This window comes from Capsicum annuum, chromosome 1 (genome assembly GCF_002878395.1).
Source record: "Capsicum annuum cultivar UCD-10X-F1 chromosome 1, UCD10Xv1.1, whole genome shotgun sequence".
NCBI lineage: Eukaryota > Viridiplantae > Streptophyta > Magnoliopsida > Solanales > Solanaceae > Capsicum > Capsicum annuum.
Window position 1 is genome coordinate 147483071 of NC_061111.1, and position 22702 is coordinate 147505772.

At 30.8% G+C, this 22702-nt stretch overlaps 1 protein-coding gene across 1 annotated transcript; it reads right to left on the reverse strand.

The window, feature by feature from the left end:
• Positions 1-16663: 16663 nt before the first annotated feature.
• Positions 16664-16963, reverse strand: LOC124898159. Its single transcript, XM_047411852.1, has one exon. It carries the CDS (start codon positions 16961-16963, stop codon positions 16664-16666), a length of 300 nt encoding a protein of 99 aa, XP_047267808.1.
• Positions 16964-22702: the final 5739 nt, after the last annotated feature.

Genomic DNA, 22702 nt, shown 5'->3' on the forward strand with positions numbered 1-22702 from the left:
ATTAAATTGTAACAAGGTATTGACACCACCATCTTGGAATCCTTCGGCCTTATCAGTTCACACCTATCAAACTAAACTGTACAATTCAGGATCTTATTTGAAGGATCAGTGTCTAATCATCGGTAAAAAACTGTATTCACAAAATCATTGTACTGGATGTGTGTTTTCATGATAGGTTGATCAGTAATACATACCTCCTACATATGAAGTAGTTCCATCTGCAAGCAGCTTATTCCTCCGAACCCACCTTTACTCTAGCCTTTAATGTTGGCCGGGCAAAAGTGGATCTAATTTCACTTCCTTTTGTCTGCAAACAAGAGAAATACATTTGATGTCAAATAAGAGAAGAACAAAAAGAACATTACAAAAGGGTAACACTAAATTGAGTGAATCAACAAATGACCAATATAATGCAACATATTACCCATCTGTTCAACCGATGAGGCATCGTTTGCAAAGGATGGATGACATGTTGCAACAGATTGGCCATCTGTTGGAATAAATCAAACCAGCCTTGCTACTGGTTTGATTTCTTCAAAAAGTTGTTCCGTCTGTTCCAACAGCTGATTCATCAATTGAGGAAACTATTGCAACACCACCACCAATAGCATCAACAACAAAGAAACAAACAAAAAAACACCATATGTTCCAACACCATCCACAACACAAATATCACATGTTCCAACATAACCACCACCCCCAATAACAGCACCACCAAAGTACCAAACAAAAGATTAAAAAAAAACTATACTGATAACAAGGCTTTCTAAGTTCTCCCAACAGATGACTTTTTTTGCATATTTTAATAAAAACAATGGTTCATTCATTCAAGACTTAAAAGTCATCTTTCCTTTAATTTTCTCGATAAATAACAAAATGGTTATGGGTAAATCATTGATAGCAACAGATGTAAATAACTAATTTAAATAACATACAAAGAAGAAGACGAGATGAAAAGAGCAACTTTGAACCATACCTACAATGTCAAAAAAGCAAATGGATCAGAACATCCAGTTCAGTCGAGAAAAAATATTGATTGGTTGAGATCCCAAAGGATCCTCATCCGAAAGAAGAGAAAAAAGAGAGAAAAAAAGGAAACAACAAAGATAATTAAGAATAAAGAATAAAGAGGAGTTATGAGTTGAGTCTAGTCTAAACTACTTTATGGCTGAAGGAGAGAGAGTTCTAGGTATGGGGGGTTTTAAATATTCATTAATAACTTTTAAGGGGCACGAGGATCTGGTGACATTGAAAAGACCAGATAAGACTACTCACTCAGGAGATTTTTGAGTTATCAAAGTTGTACCGAGTAATATTTTTTACTGCCTTAGTATTTTAACTATTTTATCTCAGACAGAAATACCTAAATTGCTTTATAAAAAAAAGAATAAAGAACATCTAAGTGTAATAGATGACTTAATCTGTTTAATAGTTTATAATAGATTCGTGATCTGTCACAATAAATGACGTAATCTGTTTGATAGTTTACAACAGATGTGTAATATGTTGCAACATATTACCTAATCTGTTTGATTTGATCCAACAGAAAAGACATATGTTGTAACAGGTTGAACATTTGTTTATATATAATTTCAATTGTGTTCATATGTTAGACTAAAACCTTAATTGAATGTGAGTTCTCATATGGTCAAATACAACTTTAATTGAGTCTTTTGGCAATTTTATGATGAGACGGTACTGCATTCCTCCGACCAGAGTCGTCGATCGATCACTTTGAGCCGAGCAGATTCTTACTACCTCATATGTTAGACTAATACCTTAATTGATTAATTTAGGACTAGGGTACTAATACCTTGATTGAATAATCTGGGACTAGGGGTGAGTTCTCATAAGGTCAACTACAACTTCAGCTGAGTCTTTTGGCAATTGCATGATGAGACGGTACTGCATTCCTCTCGACTAGAGTTGATGATCGATAACTCTGAGTCAAACCGATTCTTACTACCTCATATGTTAGACTAATACCTTAATTTATTAATCTAGGACTAGGGTACTAATTTCCTAATTGAATATAGGGTCAACTACAACTTTAATTGAGTCTTTTATCAATTGCATGATGAGACGATATTGCTTTAATCCCGGCCAGAGTTAGCGATCGATCACTCTAAGTCGAACCGATTCTTACTACCTCATATGTTAGACTAATACCTTAATTGATTGATCTAGAACTAGGGGTGAGTTCTCATAATTTTAAATACAATAAATGACAGCGTCTATTTGATAATTTACAATAGATAGGTAATTTATTGCAATATATGACTCAATCCATTTGATAATTTACAACATATGGGTAATCTATTGCAACAGATGACTTAATCTGTTTGATAGTTTATAGTAGATTTGTGATCTGTCGCAACAAATGGCTTAATCTATATGATAGTTTACAACAGATGTTAATATGTTGCAACAGATTACATAATCTGTTTGATTTGATCCAACAGAAAATACATTTGATGCAACAGGTTGAACATTTGTTTATATGTAATTTAATTGAGCTCATATGTTAGACTAATACCTTAATTGAATGTGAGTTCTCATAGGGTCAACTACAACTTCAATTGAGTCTTTTGTCAATTGCATGATGAAACGGTACTGTGTTTCTCCTGACCAGAGTCGGCGATCGATCACTCTGAGTCAAACTGATTCTTACCATCTCATATGTTAGACTAATACCTTAATTGATTAATCTAGGACTAGGGTACTAATACCTTGGTTGAATAATCTGGGACTAGGGGTGAGTTCTCATAGGTTCAGCCACAACAGATGGCAGGGCCTATTTGTTAATTTACAACATATGGGTAATCTGTTGTGACATATGACAATCTATTTGATAATTTACAACAGATGGATAATCTGCCACAACAGATGACATAATCTGTTTGATAATTTACATTAAATTCGTAATTTGTTGTTACCTAATCTGATTGATAATTTACAATAGATGAGAAATCTGATGCAACATGTTGAACATTTATTTTTTACAATTTCAATTGAGTTCACATGTTAGACTCCTAAATTGATTAATCTAGGACCAGGGGTGAGTTTTCACAGGATCACCTCCTAGAGTACTCGGTCAACTATAACTTCAATTGTTTTTATATGATTTTAAAATTATGCTATATTTTATGATTTTAAAAATAATTAAGATCATTTCAGACCAAATTAACATTTTCAAAACTACTTATTATTCTTTTCCAAAATATAAATCAACCGATACAAAAGATTTCATCATTTCAAATCTTGAGGTCTGGCTCTTTCTCTTTTATTCTCACTCAACAATATAGTACAGACAATAACTACTCAACAAATTTGTTCAACGCTCCACAATAGATCATTTTTCTTCTTATTTTCTACCACATAGGTGTTATTTTCGACATCATTCTTACTTGTATCAGTCGTTTACTTTGTCTTCGTAGGCAACAAAGTTTGAAAAGAGCTCTATATTTGTTTTTTTTTAAAAAAAATAAGGGCTTTTAAGTTAATGATGAAAAATAAAACTTTTAGTTGTATTATCTTCGAGAATGGGTTTACAATTTTGAGTTTTTTAATGGTAAAATCGTAGAAAAAAATCGAGAAATCCCTAGTTTCCGTCGCTGTGTTCCGTTGACTGTCGTGGTATAGTTGGATGGTATTGGTGGTGGTGGTGGTGGTATTTATGGTCGTCGTGGTGGCACCGGTGGTGGCATTGGTTGGTGATGTTTGTGGTGGTGTCGGTATTCATGGTGTTTGTTTGTTTGTTGGCATTGGTTGGTGGTGTTTGTGGTGGTGGCTGTTGGTGTGTCGGTATTCGTGGTGTTTGTAATGTATTTTTTAAAATCTATGCATACATCAATTGTCATGTAATTTTTGTTTTTCTACGTCTGTAGGTAAAACATGTCTCCCAAAAGAAAAGAAAGTGAAAGTGGATCAACGTCTGACCACAAAAAAAAGGCTACAATATAGAGGGATTTGGAGGTGCTTCCTGAACAATCTCAGTCAGGGAAAAGTAAAGCTGAGGAGAGATGTGAAAACAACATTGAGAGAGGTGGACAAGGGTCTGTAGATGGTGATGAAGAAAATAGAAGTGAGAAAGAGGAGGAATTGGAGAGTCAGAAAGAGAAAAGGGATGATCATCAACATGATGATAATGGATCACCGACGGGGCGTGAGTTAATATCGACATCCCAGTATGATCCTGTCAAAACTTTTAGTATTGACAGGTTTAAAGTTGCGATGCTGATAAATGACCCAGAAGGAAAATAACTAACTGGTCAAATTGTACTTAACTATCAGATGGGGAAAATTTTTGAACATTTTATGAAAAATTTGAAGAACGAAAACATAGGTGGACTTTTTAAGAAGATCTTCTTTGGACGCTTTCTTGAGCTGCCTGAGGACCCCTCTACCCATATTCGTTTCCCTATGACGATGGTATATGGCCTTCTCAAGCGTAGGATTAACTACACGGGGGATAATAAAGATCTGGAGGAGGGGGGCAAAAAGAAGATGGATGAAATCTGGATCAACTACTGTGGCATGCCTATTTGTTTTGGCTTGCAAGAGTTTACCCTAGTAATGGGCCTGAGATGCCATCGTCCAGAAGGACCACCACCCCGCAAAAGATCCAAGGCAAGAAAATGTAAGGAAAAAATAGATGGGTTGTTTGACATTGATCGACGTGGCTACAAAGCATTGGATTTGTTGACAGGTCTCAGGGATAAAACCATACCAGAGAAGTACAGGGAGCAATTGTGCTTAGTTTGGTTTGCCCATTTGATTATATTGGCAAGAGACATCAACAAGGTCCTAGAAGATGATTTGTTGGCGCGTGCTGAGGATTTTGATAAATTCAACAATTATCCCTGGGGATATGACAGCTTCTACTTGACTGTCCAATATTTACTGGCAAAGCTATCCTTAGGGATGACCACATTATACAACTTTTCTTGGGCTTTCATGGTAAAATTAATCATTAATTTTACTCATCCATTAATTTATATTGAATATAGTTATTATGATTTTTTTGCTTGCTTCCTATTTACACTTTTTAGGCTTGGTCATTTGAAGCCATTCCTGCCCTCTGAAAGCAGTTAATGGATTATCCGGATGAGGTTTCTCATCCAAGGATGTTTAGGTTGTTGGCTGCAAAGAGCAACACCAATATTAAGGAGGCTGATCTTTTTAACCCTCCGGATGATGCAGTACGTCTTCTTCAAGTAAAATAATTCTACTCAAAGATAAGAAAGATATTGAACAGATGTTATATCTGGTGCATGAGATGTTATATCTGATGCACCAGATGGGACATCTGTTGCGACGGGGTATATTTGCATCAGATTACCCATCTGTGGCTTTGGTTCTCTGAACCCGACTCCTAAAATATTAACCATCTACTGTAAATTATACAACAGATGTTTAATCTGATAACATATAGTTTATCTATTGTGATGTATAGATCATCTGTTGCATAACAGATTACCCGTCTTGTCCAGCAGTTGCAATAGATGATTGATATTTTGCATCAGATTATCCATGTGTTTCTCGGTTTCTCTGAACCAGACTCAAATAAATTTTAACCATATACTGCAAACTATGCAATAGATGGGTTCTTTTTTAAAAAATGTAGCCCAACTGTGAAAATTATTATATTATATGATTTAAATGCATCTGTTTTTTTTCTTTTTTATCGGTTGTGCATCCATGGATCGTGCCTACTGAGGAGGAGTTGGTGATGACTTCTTATATTACTCTAGGTCATGTTGATACTATTGCAAACCCAACGGTGGAATTAATAAAGAAGGAATTGGCTGGAGAAACAGCCATAAGAAGAGAAGTTAGGCAAGGTCAGCCTAATGTTGAGGCTCTTCATGACCAACCTTTTACTAAGGCAGATCCGGGTTCTTCTGGTGGAGTTGTTGGTGTTAGTGGTAAGCATGTTGATGATTCTACCACTCGTGATGATGAGCATGTTGATGCTCAAGAAAGAATAAATATGTTTGAAAACACCCCTTTTCGCCCTTACACAGGTCCCTTTCACCCTTTTTCACCCTCGTGTTCTCGTTGCAAATGTGATGAGTACAAGGACAGACAGGATAAACTCTTTGAAAAAAGAGGCTATCTCTAAAATCAAGGAATTCATATCCAAGAGGTGTGTCATACCATCCAAGAAGGCAGCGTTGGTTAGGAGAAAAAAAAGAGCAATTAGAGACGTACTCTCCACTCAAAAATAAAAAAATTACAATTCCTCCCTCTCAAAAAGCTGTTAAAGTTTAGGGGCTAGTCAAGAAGGTGGACATATACATAGAACTTGGCGCCAAAGAGAAGAGGGATCTGCGACAGGCCAAGAATGCCAAGCCAGGCGCACCAGATTACCTCAGGCCTTCCTTTTCCCTCCAAGACTTCCAGACTATGGTTGATATGTGTATGCCGTATGAGGACAAGGCAAGTTTACTTTTCCTAACCTAGCCCTTCTAATCTACCCCATGAATAAGAAGCTTCGCAACAGATTTCACATCTGTTGCAATATCTGGGTATACTGGTGCAACTGGTTGTGGTTCTGTTGCAACTTATTATCCATCTGTTCATAAGTTTCATTGGATTATTGATTCAGAGAACCCTACGCAACATATGGACCATCCGTTGCATCTTTACAATTACTAACCTATTTAAAAATTGACTTCTTTAAAAATTGAATTCTTATCTCACAGCATGTTGACATAATTCTCTACCTCATGAGGAAAAGGCAATTAACGTACCGGGAAGCTTATGATGCTGCTGATAGGATAATGAACCTCGAATTCTGCAAGAAGCTCAAGAATAGGTACGATCAACTTAATGGAGAGGTGTCATCCCTTAGCGTGGGACTTGATTTCCTAGTTCCTAAGTTGGTCTCAGATGAAGAAGAAATATTAAGATATGTTAGAGGGGATAGGCCAAATCCACACGGTAAGAGCTGGACCGAGGCAAAAAGGATTCTTGCAGTCATTAGCATAAACGACATGCATTATCAAGCTGTTGAGATACTACTCAAGGAGGGAAAGATCAATGTTTATGAATCCAACGTACCTCTCATCGATGATTTCAATTTTTTTCTCCTCGTGGAGCCACTGATGGTGTTGTTGCCCATCTTGTTGAGGGAGAGTAAAATGATGAATCATTTACCAAAGAAAGTGTTGATGAAGAAATCATGGGATTTTGAAGGTCAAAACAGGGGAATGATCCTTCCAAAAGATGATGCCGCTAAAACGAGCGACTCACACGCTCTTGCACACATCGAATGTTTGCTGACCGGTACAGAAATGGTCAAGTCAATAACTTTTCTGTGAGACAACGCTGTGGCAAACCTGCAAGAGGTCTGGGCTTACGGGGTACTAACTGGACACTTGAAGCCTGTGTATATAGAAGAGCCTGTGAAATAGAAATTTTTAATTTCAAGTCACCCTTCACTTTATTACATGTACATGTAGTGGCAATAATTTTTTTCAGATGAAAGTTGAGTTTTTTATAATGCAATAGATTAGATTGTCAATCTGTTGCAACAGTAGGAAAACCTGTTTGAATAATCTAATAATCAAAGTCTAATTTGTTGCAACAGTGGGAAGACCTGTTTGATAATTTCTATGAATAATCTAATAATCTAAGTCCAATCTATTGCAATAGTGGGAACACCTGTTTGATAATTTCCACAGATGACCTAAATTTTACAACATATGTCTAAATCTTTTTGATATTTTCCAACAGTTACGCTTGAATATCAATGTACTCGTCGACAATAAACCAGTAGCAAATACACACACCACCATGAAAATTTCAGCAATTAGGCTTCAATATCCATGTGCCCAACAACACCAAACCAGTAGCAATAATGGCAACAATGTAGTATCTTCTTGCTCGATTTTGTTTCTCTTCAGAAGCCTTGACTTTGTTCAACAAACCCCAGATTACACGATTTGATTGTGAAGGGTGTCGTTCTTCATACCAATCAAAGTAATCGCATCTACCCAATTTCTATAAAAAAGAGAACACAATTATAAAACAATTACAAGTAAATAATTAATCAATTAATTAAATAAAAAAATATTACCTTTGAAATTTTACAAGTAAAAAACCTACGATCCATATTTTGTTGAGTTCAAGAAGTCTTTAACAGAGCTTCATGACCGCACTTACAATATCAAAAATCTTTATCACAAAAAATAGTGGAAGATGCGCTCGACATTGTCAAGGTCAGTTGGAAAAAATGAAAGTAATAATTTGAAAATTTTGGATAGATAAAAGAAGATGACGATGAAGAAGAAGATTTGGGAATTTAGGATTAAATTTTAGAAGGAAGATGCATATATAAGACAATAGGGGGAAAAATGAACGTTGGGGGCCAAGTGACGGCAAGTCAGTGAAATGTGCCAGGACTGACACTAACACATTTGATGCCTATTTTATTTCACGTATTTAAAATGAACATGTCTACTTGATGCCTATTTTATTTTAGGTGTTTGAACTGAACACCGTCGATGGGTTGCGCCTTTTTTATTTCAATTTACTTTAACCTTTTTACACGTAGTGGCAATTTTTTATGTCCAACAAAAGTTGAATTTTTATAATGTAACAGATTCTCCATCCCTTGTAACAGTTATCCTACCTATTCTGACATATAGTTTATCTGTTGCAATAGGTTGGTCGTCTGTTGTATTATCTTGATGTTTTTATCCAAAGTCCATTTGTTGCAACAGTGGGAAGACCTGTTTAATAAATTCCAATAGATAACCTACCTGTTGCAACATATGTATAAATCTGTTTGATCATTCTAATAGATGTGTCATCTGTTACAACAGATAAAATCCATCTGTTGTAACATATGTCTAAATCTGTTCTTTTTTTTTCAATAGATGTGTCATCTGTTGCATTATCTTGATGTTATTATCTAAAGCCCATCTGTTGCAACAGTGAAAAGACATATTTGATAAATTCCAACAGATCACCTACCTGTTGCAACATATGTCTAAATCTGTTTAAATTTTTCAATAGATGTGTCGTCTGTTGCAATAGATACATTATCTGTTGTAATATTTGAATCTAATATTCCTTTTCAATAATAAGTTCAAATCTAAGGGATAAATAAAATTCGTAGACAAAATAAAATAAATTGAAGCCTTCATAAATTAGCTGAAATAAGTCAACGAATAAATGAAATGTAAAAAAATTGTTATGGGTACAGATCTCAATAAATACATCAACAACAATTTAAGTATACTGCCAAGGATTGTTTTGATATGCTCAAGCTATAAAGATCTACTCAGTACAGACAAGTTATTTTTCATCCAGTGCTATGAAATTCGGCTTTGCTCGTTGTGGATCTTCATTGTCGCTTGCGTATGGTTTCTGCGCTTTCTGTTCGCCGTGTTTTCATAAAAAGAGTAGCATATTGTCAATGCCATTCAGCAGTAGCTTCTTCTACATCCACCTAGAAAGCCTAAATTGGTCAATGCTAATCACAGAGATACAACAAAACGAAAAAGGATAACTAATCTCTTCTAGCAAATCAAATAGGTCTTCCTCCCATTTTAAATTATCCCAAATATATTATATTTCTGTTGCAATAATGAATCAACTGTTGGGACAAATTTCTACATGAGGAAGACCCTGTGTGATAATTTCCAATAGATGAACCATCTGTTGCAATATATGAATTATCTGTTGCAGCAGATAGGTCATCTGTTGGTACAAATGAAAGTTGTACGAAGAGCTGTTTGATTTACTAAAAAAGATGAGACATATGTTGCACCAGATAAAGTATTTGGTGCACAGGTTGGTCAACTGTTGCAACAGATGTATATATCTATTTGATAATTTTCAGCAGATGTGTCATCTATTGAAATAGATATATGTCTGTTTATTTTTTCAGTTGGAAGACATATAATATATTCATCTGTTGCAACATATGGGTGATCTATTAAAACGGTTAAATAATCCCTAGCAACGGCTGAGTAATCTATTGCGACAATACAAAATATATCACTTATCTGTTGAGAAAGATGAATGGTCTGTGCAACAGGTCAGACATCTGTTGCAACACATGAGTGATCTGTTAGAACATTTATCAATGGTTAATATTGTTTAGATTTCTTCCAATATAGGGTCGTCTACCGTGGCAGATGAAAGATCAGTTGGAAAAATCAAGTCTTGGACTTTTCTTGTAAGAAGAGTTGATAGGATTTTATCCAACAGGAGGTTCATCTGTTGCATCAGATCATTAATCTGATGGTTCTTCTATTGCACCAAATGGTTAATTAGTTGCATCAGTTTTTTTATCCGAAGCTTAATCTGTTGCAACATATGGTAAAGTTGTTGCATCAGATTATTAATCTTTTGCATCAAAATTGTAATCTGATGGTTCCTCTGGTGCATCAGATGGTTGATCTATTGCATCATATGATAAATTTATTACATCAGATGGTTAATATATTGCACCAGATGGGTAATCTGTCGGAGAAAACAGTAGCACGATTTTGTTAAACAAAAAACAACAATTTCACCATTTTTATCAAGAACAAGAACAAAACAAATCAAACCAAATTGTCCTTTCTTTTTTATAAACACAAATAATAAAAATCAAACTTCAAAAAAATGTAACAAACAACAAAATATCATAATTCACTTCTAAAAGAGAAAAGAAGAAATACCAGAAATTAGGGTTTTATTCAGACCATATTTCAAATTAGTGCAACAAATATTGAAATTGTTAACTAATATTATAAGAGAAGTTGGCTCAAGTTCCTCGTTTTCTTCTAAACTAAAAAGGCCATAAATTTTTACCTGTGAAAGAAGAAAAGGATCGATGAAGAATTCGAAATTGTTGTGGCTGGAAAGCAAGGTTGTCACGTCGATTGAAGTTAAAAAGGAACTCGAAGCCCAACTATTTGTAGTCGGATGTTGAAGTCACTGAGGATTGAAATGAGAAATTTGCAGAACAGTTGGTTGAGAGAGAGTTGATAGAAGTTGTCGAGAGAGGGATGAGAGACAGGTTGATTGAATTGAAGAGGGGAACTCAAAGCCCAACTATTTATCATCGGGGGTTGAAGGAAGAAATTTTGCAGAACTGTTGGTTGGGAGAGAGTTGAGAGAAGCTGTCGAGAGAGAGTGGTTGAGTTGGATTGAATAGGGTGTGGATTGGGTTGATTTGTATTTTTGAAAATATTAGAAAGTTTTGAAAATATTAATCAAGTCCACAATAACTTGATCAAGTTTCCTAATAATGTTTGACCCTATCTATTGGTCAATGTCACCAATCCTTCATTCAAGACTTAAAAGACACCTATTCTTCAATTTTCTCTGGAATCATAAAGAAGAACCAATTAATATTATAAATAGTAGTTGGTATTAAAGAAAGCTTAACTCAACCAGGGAGAGAATTCACCACTGGTATGAGACCCTGTTCAACCACACAACTCATGAAAGGTATTCAATTACAAAAGGTTATCTTGATTTAATAGGGAACCATGCTAATCTAAGAGTGGCTGACTCATTTCCTAGAGGGTGGTGATGATGGGATTAGGTGTTTTTTGGTTTGTATGTTGTTTTGCTTGTTGCTCCTTTGTATTATATTAGTCGTACTTTTTTTTTTTTGGCATATCTTAAAAAATCATAAATAATAAAATAATTTTATTAATTTATCCTTGAAATACTTTTTTGAAACTTTATAAATAAGAGTTCATACTTTCAAAAAAAAAAATTAATTATAAGGATGATATAGAAAAAAATTAATTAATTCTCTCTTGATAGTAAGGTGAACCAGAACAACACACGATTCGTTTTTAAATAAGTGATCCTTTTGATTTGGATACACTTTTTACTAAATTACTCACTCTTAAAAAACTAAATGTGACTTTACCAACGTACTTCTTATTAGATTTTATTAATTTTATTTCTTTTCAAGTTGACATTGATTATTATTTTTAAACTTAAGGATATATTAGGAAGATTATGATCAAAATATTTTTGGAGACTTAAACATACAGTTATTTAGAAACAAAATTATAATCCAAAAGAAATATTTGTAAACAAATGAAGAGAGTATTTTTAATAAGATAGAACAACTAATATGAAAGGGAAAGTAATGGTGATATTCAAATTTGTTGAAAAAAAAAAAATCTGCTGTATTTGGCAACAGACTAGAGGAGCATGATTCGTGTCAGTACGGACCCAACATTAAGATATTTATTTGTCTTTTTAATCTTGATATATTTAAATAAATTTTTTTAATAAAAGGATTGCATATGTTTTCTAGGATTCATCCGGAATCTAGCATGAGTTCAATATATGTTATTTTAATATGTATTTAGATAATTTAAGTTGTTAACTATTATAATTTATAATATTTTTATGTAATTTTTAAATTAATATACGTTACTTTTCTTGTCCAGATTTTTGTGGCATTGATAGTCAAATTATATTTTAAAAATAACTTAAGTTTTTAATTATTGTGATTTATAATACTTTTCTTCTATTCCGATTTCAGTAACACTAATATAATTTCAAGGGTCGACCAAATATTTTATATCTTTTAAAATTTTTAAGTTGTTAATTATTGTGATTTCTAGTAATTTTCATGTAATTTTTTTTTTGAAATATATAACAGATTAAATTATTTTTAGATATTTTAAGTTGTTAACTATTGTAATTTATAATACTTTTTATGTAATTTTTGAATAATATATGCTACTCTCCTTGTCCAGAGTTTTGTGTTGATGATAGCCAATTATATTTTTTTAAAATAATTTAAATTTTTGATATTGTAATTTATAATATTTTTTCTATTTCAATTTATGTGGCACAATGCTTAAATGACCATAATAATTAATTAGGGGTGATATAGTAAAATCACGAATGAAACAACGAAGCATAGATGTCTTAAATGACTTACAACAACTAATTAGAAGTGATATAGCGAAATTACTATAAAAATTACTTGTGAAAAATTTAAGTGGACCTCATATAAGACGTCGAGTTAATTTAAAACATCAAAAGTTAATTTATTATTTTTATATCTATTTTATTTTTATTAAATATTATTAATTTTTTAATACTTAAATGACTTATAATAATTATTTATGGGTGATATTTAGTAAAACTATGGTTGAAGAACCTGAAACAAACATATTATAAACGTTTATTTTACTTTTTTATTTAATATTATTAATTTTTAATATATAAATGAATTATAATAATTAATTAGGAGTGATATAATAAAATCGATTGAAGCAACTTAATCAGACATGTCATAAATATTTATTTTATATTTTTTAATTAAATATTATTTATTTTTTAATACATAAAATAACTTATAATAATTAATTATAGGTGATATAGTAAAATCATGGATTTCATATTATTAATTTTTCAATACATAAGTGACTTATTACAATTAATTACGAGTGATATATTAAAATCACGATTGAAGCAGCTGAAGCAGAAATCAGTCAAATTTTTAAATTTTTTGTTAATTATTGTTATTTATAGTACTTTTTATTTCATTTTCAAATAATTTATGTTGCTTTACATCTTCTTCTGTCCCGTCTCAATTTATGTGGCACTAATATAATTTTGATAGTCAATCAAATATTTTATGTTGACATATCATTTTATTATTCTTAATTTTTTAATACATAAATGACTTATAATAAGGGGTGATATGGTAAAATCATCGTTTGAAAGAAGACAATTTAATTTAAAAGATCAAGAGTTAATTTCGCATTTTATGTCTATTTTATTTTTTATTAAATATTATTTATTTTTTAATACCTAGATGACTCATAATAATTAAATAAGAGTGATTGGCTATGTTATTACTATAAAAATTAATATAATTTTATCATATCCAATAGTAATCATCGATAACTTACTGGAGTAGTATATTAATTAAATACGGGATGCTATATTTTGCATATGCAAAATATGATATTATTAAACATTATTGGATAGTGCATTATATTTATCTTTCACAATAATAACATTTTACTATATATTTTTTAAATTTCTTTTTAACTTGATACATATTGACCCAACACAAATTCTAAGAAAATATTCATTAGAAATTTATTTTATTAAATTTATTAATTTTTTACTTTAAAAATTTAAAGTTAAGTTTAAATATTAGTATTTTTATATAAGAAAAAAATAATTTTAAAATTTAAATTAACTAAAATAAATAAATAAAAAGATTAATTTTCTATATAAAAGTCAATTAAAATAATAAAATTGATTTACTTTAAATATTTAGTTGCAATTAACTAAGATAGTTTTTATTTTGTCATGATTTATGTTGTTGCACTGATAAAATTTTGAGAATTGAATAAAACTTTTATCTATTTTTAAAAACATATTTTAACTTATTAATTATTGTGATTTATAATAATTTTTACGTTATTATCGAATAATATATTTACTCCTTGTGTCCCAATTTATGTGGCTTCGATACAATTTTGAGAGTCAATTAAAATTTTTATATATCTTTTAAATACTCTTTTAAGTTGCTTTTTCTTTTGTCTCAATTTATGTGGCATTGCTAAAATAATGAGAGTCAATAAAATTTCTATATGTTTTTTAATTATTTTAAGTTATTAATTATTGTGATTTGTGGTAACAAATTAGTTTTGAACATGATAGAAAATTAAATAAATAAATAAAATTACTTTCAATATGTAGTTATAGTTAATTAATATAAATTAATAGAATATATTAAATATTTAAATCATTATAATAAAATAATAGAATTATTATATATTGAGATATGAAATGTAATTAAGTGAAAGTAGTTGAATTTTTTGGTAATTATATGAGATGGTCTTAGTAGACATGATATATAACTAAGTTAAAGTAATTGGATTTTTTGGTAATTAGATGAGGTGGTCGAAAGCACCTCTTTTGCAATATAGAAAAGAAAAGTGACATAATTTTCTTAACTATATATATTTAAAGGAAATATTCTCTTCAAAATAAACAATTTTCTTACTCTTTTTTTTTTATTGAACAATAAAAAATATTATTGTAAACTTGTACGCACACACTTTGCTCAGGAGTAGGGAGTCGGCCGAGGACGTCACAAAGAATTTTGAAAAAATTAAAGTGAATGTAAAGTATGATAATTAGAAATTTACAACTGTAAAAAATCTCCGCTTTAAGAAATATTGAAAATGAGCAGGAGATATCAGTTTGAAATTTCATTTATATAATTTATTTTTTGTTCACTGGAAAAATTATGATTTTTAAGAAATTAATTTTTTTTTGTATTGACTAATCAAACATCAAAAAGTTATAAAATATTATGTACCAAACACACCATAAATTACAATTGCAACTTGCATAATTTGTTTGAACAGATTAGTTTCACATGTTGAATGTTTCAATTTTTACCGGCTCCACCTAACAAAATGAACACATTATTATAAGTATTTTTACGTCTCATATATCACCTACCTTCTACACTAGGTATTATTATAAAACTAAATTCATTTTAATGTTTTGAGAAATAACGCTTTGGACGGAAAAATATTTCTTAGATTTTTTTATAAACGTTATACCAAAAATACGCAATTGCAAAATTAGTTTTGGGCTTGAATTTGAATATCTTTTTAACAAAATTCACTCAGCTATTCAAGTTTCAACATATATTTTTAAATTCAAAATTTGTTTTACAAAGTAAATATAGCAAATATTTATTATTTTTATATTCTTATATGGGAACAATAGTGAGCAGAAGCCTTAAAACTTCTTCACCGCCCAAGCAAAGGGAATAATAATGCTGCAACTTTACGCTAGCCATTAATTTGACACCAAATCTAAGGAATTTAAAGAAAGTATTAAGTAATTAAAATATTTAAAAAATTATCGTTATCTTTTATGTGTCGTATCAAATCCTATAAGATCACATTTCTAAGGACAAAAATAAAATTGTTACAATTCTAATTTTGTAAATACCTTCAAACAAAATAAAAAGTTGTTCTACAATAAGGAACAAAAAATACACCAGAAGGACTTCGTTACAACTTACATACAATGTTTTTGGTCATGCTTTAGATTGACATAAATTATTTATTTAATTTTCATACCAACGCCATGTTAGGATTTTAAAGAGAAGTTTTGAATGAGAAAGTCATTTTTGTAAGGCATATACATTGGCAAAATTAGATGGACAGAGGGAATATAAACAATATCTCTCAAGTTGGACTATAACAATTTACCGTATTTTGAGCTAAATGGTAAATTTGTACTATCTAATAGTAGTAATTTTCTTTTTGTGAATTTCATATTTAAATCATCTTTTTCTTTTTTATCTTACTTGCAAACAAAACTTTGGTAAATTGTTGTAGATGCGCTTGTTGTGGATTGAGCATAAATACTTGACCACTTCCGCACATATATTTTTGACCATTAACCTCATCTTCTTCTTCTTCTTCTTTTTTTTAAAAAATAAAGCCCTAAACTACTTAATTATTGGACCTTTAAATGCCAGAAACACAGAGGAATATTAACAAGCAATAAACTTCAATTTTTTTTTACTGAAAAAGAAAAGAAACGAATTCAAATCGATACATGATAAATAAAAAGAGAGGCCTTCAGTTTGTTGATCATCTATGGAATAAGCATTGTTACTAGCATTCAAAAAAGGTTAAAGTAGAGTATAAAGAATGAAATCAGTGCTATCAGTTCCCTTCTTAGAAACAACTCCACCAAATCTAACACCTGTCACATTTTCACTGCCGGAGACGCCACCAATCTGATTGCTGTTTCCTCCTCCGCCGCCGCCGCCGCCGCCGAAGAACTGGTGGTGGTGGAAATCAGTGTGGTGGTGATCTTCGTCGTGCTTACCAGGAGGGTGATAATACATACGGGAAGTTTGAGGACAGTGGGAATTGAATCTGGCCACCATTCTCACTCCCGTATCCAACAACTCAACGTACTTACTCATCTCTCTTTCCTTTGTTGATTTTAGGAAAAAAAATTCAAAAGGAAAATGATGAAGGAAAGAAAAAGAGAAAGACTGTTTAGAAGGCGTCCCAGATATGGGATCCCATAAAATTTGGAGAAGAAGAAGAAGAAAGAACAATCTTGCTTTGCTTTTGAGGAAAACGGGAGCCGTGAATCGGAAATTTATTTAGTGGTTTGCGTTTCCTTAGGGGTTGTTTGGAATGTCAAATAGGATTTCTCTGACGTTATTATATTTTACTACTTTTTTATGTTGGAATGCTTTTTATTATTTTAATACTCCCTTCATTTCATAATAAATGAATTATTAAATTTTGACACACAGATTAAGAAAAAAATATTAAAGACATAAATTTAACACAACTTTCCATTTTTACCCCTAAAAAAGAAAAAAAAGTTAACCTTGTAATATCTTTTCAAAAGTTAATTAGTTGTCAAATCATAAGGGTAAATTTTAAAAAAATTTCAATGTTCACTTATTTTGAAACACCAATAAATACCCCAACAATTCACTTATTTTGAAAAGGAGCGAGTATAAATTATGAAGTAAAATAATTTCAAAATCGGCTAACACCTCACAAAATAAGCAATTTTTGTTTCGAATTTATTAAAGAAAAGGCTTAAATATGACGTTCAACAATTAGAAATAGTTCATCTGTGTTATCCGTTATAAATTTGACTCATCTATGTCATTGTCGTTACAAAAAGGTTCATTTATAGCATTATTTGATTACATTGATTTCGCAGTATAATCGAATTCATTAAAATAAAATTAATTCACACCATTAAGATTAAGATAAAGTTGGGTCATATTTTATTTTAATGTGTTTTTTTTTTTTGTTTTTTTTTGAGTTTAGGTAATACTAATTGATTTAGATTTTGTGACGTGGATTTCTAATAAAAAGTCATATAGCAAAAATGATTTTGTAAATTGCAGAATAGTGACACGAATTAACCTTTCTATAATAACAATGACATAAATGAGTTAAAATTGTAAAGACGATAATAAATAAGTCAAACATATAACGAACAATATAAATAAATCAAATCTAATAATTAGATGATATATTTATATTTTTTTCCAAATTATCATCCTTGCACTGCCTACCAAACAAGCCCCTTACTTTTCTATTCGGTGGCCCTCGGTTACAAAGGTAGATATGCGCTAGGGTATTCAAATCTTATTTCCTCTAGACTCCATTTACTTTTTCAACGGTGAAAAATGGGTAATTTTTTATTTTTGGTAGCAAAAAATGGGTAATTTTGCAAATGACTATATAATTTTTTACGTCGTTACACTTAAGTTACTACATTATTTTATTAGTTTAAATGTTTTTTCTTTTTTGGTGATGACTAAGATATTACTCCCTTAATACTCTCTCCATCCCATTTTACATGTCTCAAATTAGGATGACACAATTATTAAAAAAATAATAAATAACATGACTAATTTATCATAGTACCCTATTAAATGATATTTATATTTTAATTTAAAAAAAAGTAATTTATGCAAAGGGTAAAACATGAAAAAAAAAAGTATCTTGTTTGATAAGTAAAAAAGGACAAGTAAAATGGGACACTAGATTAGAAAATTTGGGACGGATCAAATAGGACGAAGGAAATATCATTTTAAGTGCTTTTGTTTTAGGTTGGATACCGTCTTTAAAAACTCATCACTCCTAGAAAATTAAACATTGCAATTTTATCAACTTATCCTAATTAAATATCTTCATAAAGAAGGATTAATTAATAGTTTGGTAATTTGAATATGGACATATTAGGAAGATTATAATCAAATTATTTTTAAAAAATTAAACATACACTTATATAGAAATAAAAATCACAATCCAAAAGAAACACTTGAAAAAAATGAAGGAAATAGTATGTTTCTTGATTTATGATTCTATCTAAAATCCTCTCTCAATTTTTGTAGTAGATAGAAAATGTATGTACTAAGGGTGTCAAAGTGGGTCAGGCCGACCTGTAATTAACTCGGTCTGGTTTGACCCGGTCCGGTAAGCCCTAGGGCTTTAGGTTTCTGAGTCTCGGATCGGTTATTTTTTTAAAATGGGTCCGACTAATCCGGCCCAGATCAAGCCCGGTTCAGGTCTGCCAGTTAATCGATTCGGCCCAGAATTGAGATTTTGGGCCAAACTAACTGTTGGCCCAACGACTATATAGCCGTTTTTGGGTTCAAACACCTAGTTTGGGCCCATTTATTAAAAAAAAAAATTAACTTTAAAAAATATTTTTTAATCCCCCAAAAAATTCTATAAATACCCTACAACTTCAAATCATTTTTCACACAATTTTTCACTTTCTCAAATCTCATTCTCTTTCAATTCTCAATTCTCAAATATTCAATATATTTAATTTCTTAAAGTGTTCACTTTAATTTTTTAATTTTTCGTTTACAAAGTACGAGCGGAAGTTTCTAAAGTTGCAACCTTCGGATACTTCCAAAATTTGGTATTGTCGTTCCATCTCTTACGTTTAATTTTTATTTATTGTATTAATTATTTAATATTTAATTTTATTATATTTGTGTATTTTGAATATTTTTAGTTTAATTTAATTTATATTATGGATAAATTAAGAAATCTCGCTACTAAAGGTGTTAAAATTTTTTGTTCCGAAAGCGGTAGTGGTAGTAAAAAGCGAATTACTAGTGGTAGAGGTAGTTCAAGTAGTAGATATACCCGTGTGTCTTCGCTTTCGGTACCGCTTGGTACATCTTTTGAGGAAGAAATAGGTGTAGGTGTTCACGATATGAATTATGTAGAAGCTCAGGAAAATTACAGTATAGAAGAAGAAAATGAAGTAGATGCGGTTAATTTAGACGAAGATAATAAAAATATTGCTGAGACACCCGCAGTAGGAGATGCTAACGTTAGATCTGAATCGGTTAATCTCCCTCCCCGTCCTCCCAGTGCCCCAAGACCTCGTAAAAGAAGTAGTGTTACATGGCAATTTTTTGAACGTATATCAGATATTGAGGTACAATGCAATATTTGTCAATAAATATATAAGCATAGAAGTGGAGGCAAGTAAGGGGGTACTGGTACGTTAATGAGACATATAGATGAAGATCACAAAAGAGAGTTAAATATTACACAAGGTGGTGGGGATGTTGGTGGGCCAACGCAAACTAGAATGGACCCAGCAACCGATCACGTAGCGAAGAAGTATAATAAATTGAGGGACCGGAAAGAAATAGTTAAAATGGTAGCTATGGGTTGTTTGCCTTCTAGTTTTCCTTCTTCTGATGCCTTTATTCATTATATATACAAGCAATTTATAATCCTATGTTTAACGGTATTCCTAGAACTACTTGTCGATCTGATATTTTTAGACTTCATTCACAATATTATTTTTATTTATCAACATTGTTAAAAAATATTCAATGTAGATTGTCCCTAACTTCTGATCTTGGTCGTGCTGTAAATAAAAATAATTATTTAACCGTTACTTGTCATTGGATGGATAGTAATTTCGTGATGCAAAAACGTATTCTTGCTTTTTTATATGATGAAGATCGTAAACATACTGGACAATTTATTGCTGATTGTATTGTTAAAATTGTCGGATATTATGATATCGAAAATAACATTTTATATATTGCTTTTGATAATGCTTCTAACAACAAGTCTGCTATAAAAAAAAATCTACGCTATCTTTGCTCTTGCCTGAAATTTTTCATATTAAGTGTACATGTCGTATATATAATTTAATTGTAAAAGATGGTCTTGAGTTTTTTGAGCTTCATATTTTTTTAATAAATTGAACCAAACACTGCATAAGAAACATACAACATAACTAACACAAGCATTACTAATATAAGTATTATTAATACACTATATTTTGCATTATTTTTATACACTCTATCAAACGACCGCTTAGTGACAAAAGATCACATCAGCAGTATTTTCCATTCTTGAAAAAAGGAAATATGTGACATGTGACATTGGTTTTACGGATTTATTTTCACGAGTGCCATGCAATTGATTTATTGCCATTTTTCACCCCAAAAAGTAAGGAAGACAGTGGTTTTAGTACAATGGCTTATAGTGCTTTGTTTTGGTAGTTATTTAGTACTCCCTCCGTCCTATTTTTTCCGTTTAAAAACGAATAATCTACTTTTTTTTAGTTTATTTTAGAAAAATAATTCTTTTTTCTTTTTTTATAATAATTTAATTTCAACTTTCTACATAACATGTTTAGAATCATAATATTAAATGATATTTTGATACATTTAACACCACTTTAATTTAAGGCTACAAATTCAAAAGTCTTCTTTATTTTTTTAAACTCTGTGTCAAGTCAAAGTAGGTCATTTTTTTTTAAAGGGAGGGAGTATTTTATTTGTTTCAATTTGATATTGCACATTCATTAAGAAAAATAATTAATAACATGACTACTTTACCATAGTACCCTTATTAAATGATGTTTATATTTTAATTTAGAGAAAAAATAATTAATACTAAGGGTAAAAAAGAAAAAAAAATTATCTTATCTTGATTAATGAAAAATGATAAGTAAAACGATAAATCAAATTAGAAAATTTAATACGAGTAAAATGGGATGGAGGGAGTAGTACGTATTTAATTTGAGATAAACTCTGGGCCAGTTTCATCCTTTGTAACGAAGATACCCTTTTCACCCTTATAATTTGATAAAGTTTGGCTATTAATATTTAACGGTTACTATAATTTATTTGGCCAAATTTATTTTTTTTTAGAAGTGTTTTTTTTTTTAAATGAAAAATGCTTATTTTAAAAAAATTAAGGTGTTTGACTAAACTTTCGAGTAAAAGTAAGTATTTCTGGGAGTAGCAGAAACAATTTTTTATAAGTTAGAAAAAATAGCTTCTCTACAAAAGGACTTATTTAAAAAAATATTTTTGAGAAAAGTATACTTAAAATCGATTTTAAAAGTTTGATCGAACACTAGTTGCTGCTCAAAAGTTTCATTTGATGTTTGGGTATTCACATTTAACTTTCAATGAATATTTTTTTAAAATAAGTGTTTTGGTCCATTTATATATAAAATAAATACAAAATGTTTTGATAATTTTTAGTACTATATTACCATCAAATATGAAGTATCAAACACACTGATAATTTAATTATTTAACATTTACCATTTAATATAAATTTAATAAGACTCACAAGAAGAGGAACCAAAAAATAGTTTACTTTCATAGAGTTTAATGTGCCCAAGTAAACATTACAAGGGCTAAAATCTGAATCTAATGATATTTGAGGGACACAATATGGAAATTTCCCAAAAACTAAATGAATACTAAAATGAAGGTCAGAAGTTTGGCTCCAATAGCATAGACTCTTTGATTATGTTGGTTATTTTAAGGAAATTTATGTCAAAACAGTTCACTTGTTTCATGAATCAAAATTTCCAACCCTTGAGATGTAGAATAGGGGAACATATAACACCACCTTTTCAAAGCCAAAACTCTCACTCATTGATTGCAATTTGCAATAAAATAAAAAAAAAATAGTCCGACGCATCAAAACTCTCGCTATGCGCAGGGTTCGAGGAAAAGTCTCACCACCATGGTGTATTATTGTATACAATCTTATCTTGCATCTATGTCAGAAGTTGTTTCCAAGATTTAAACTCGTGACCTCCTGATTACGTGACAACAACTCAACCAATTACTTTCAATAAATTGCATTAATTGGCATACAATAATGACCATAATTAA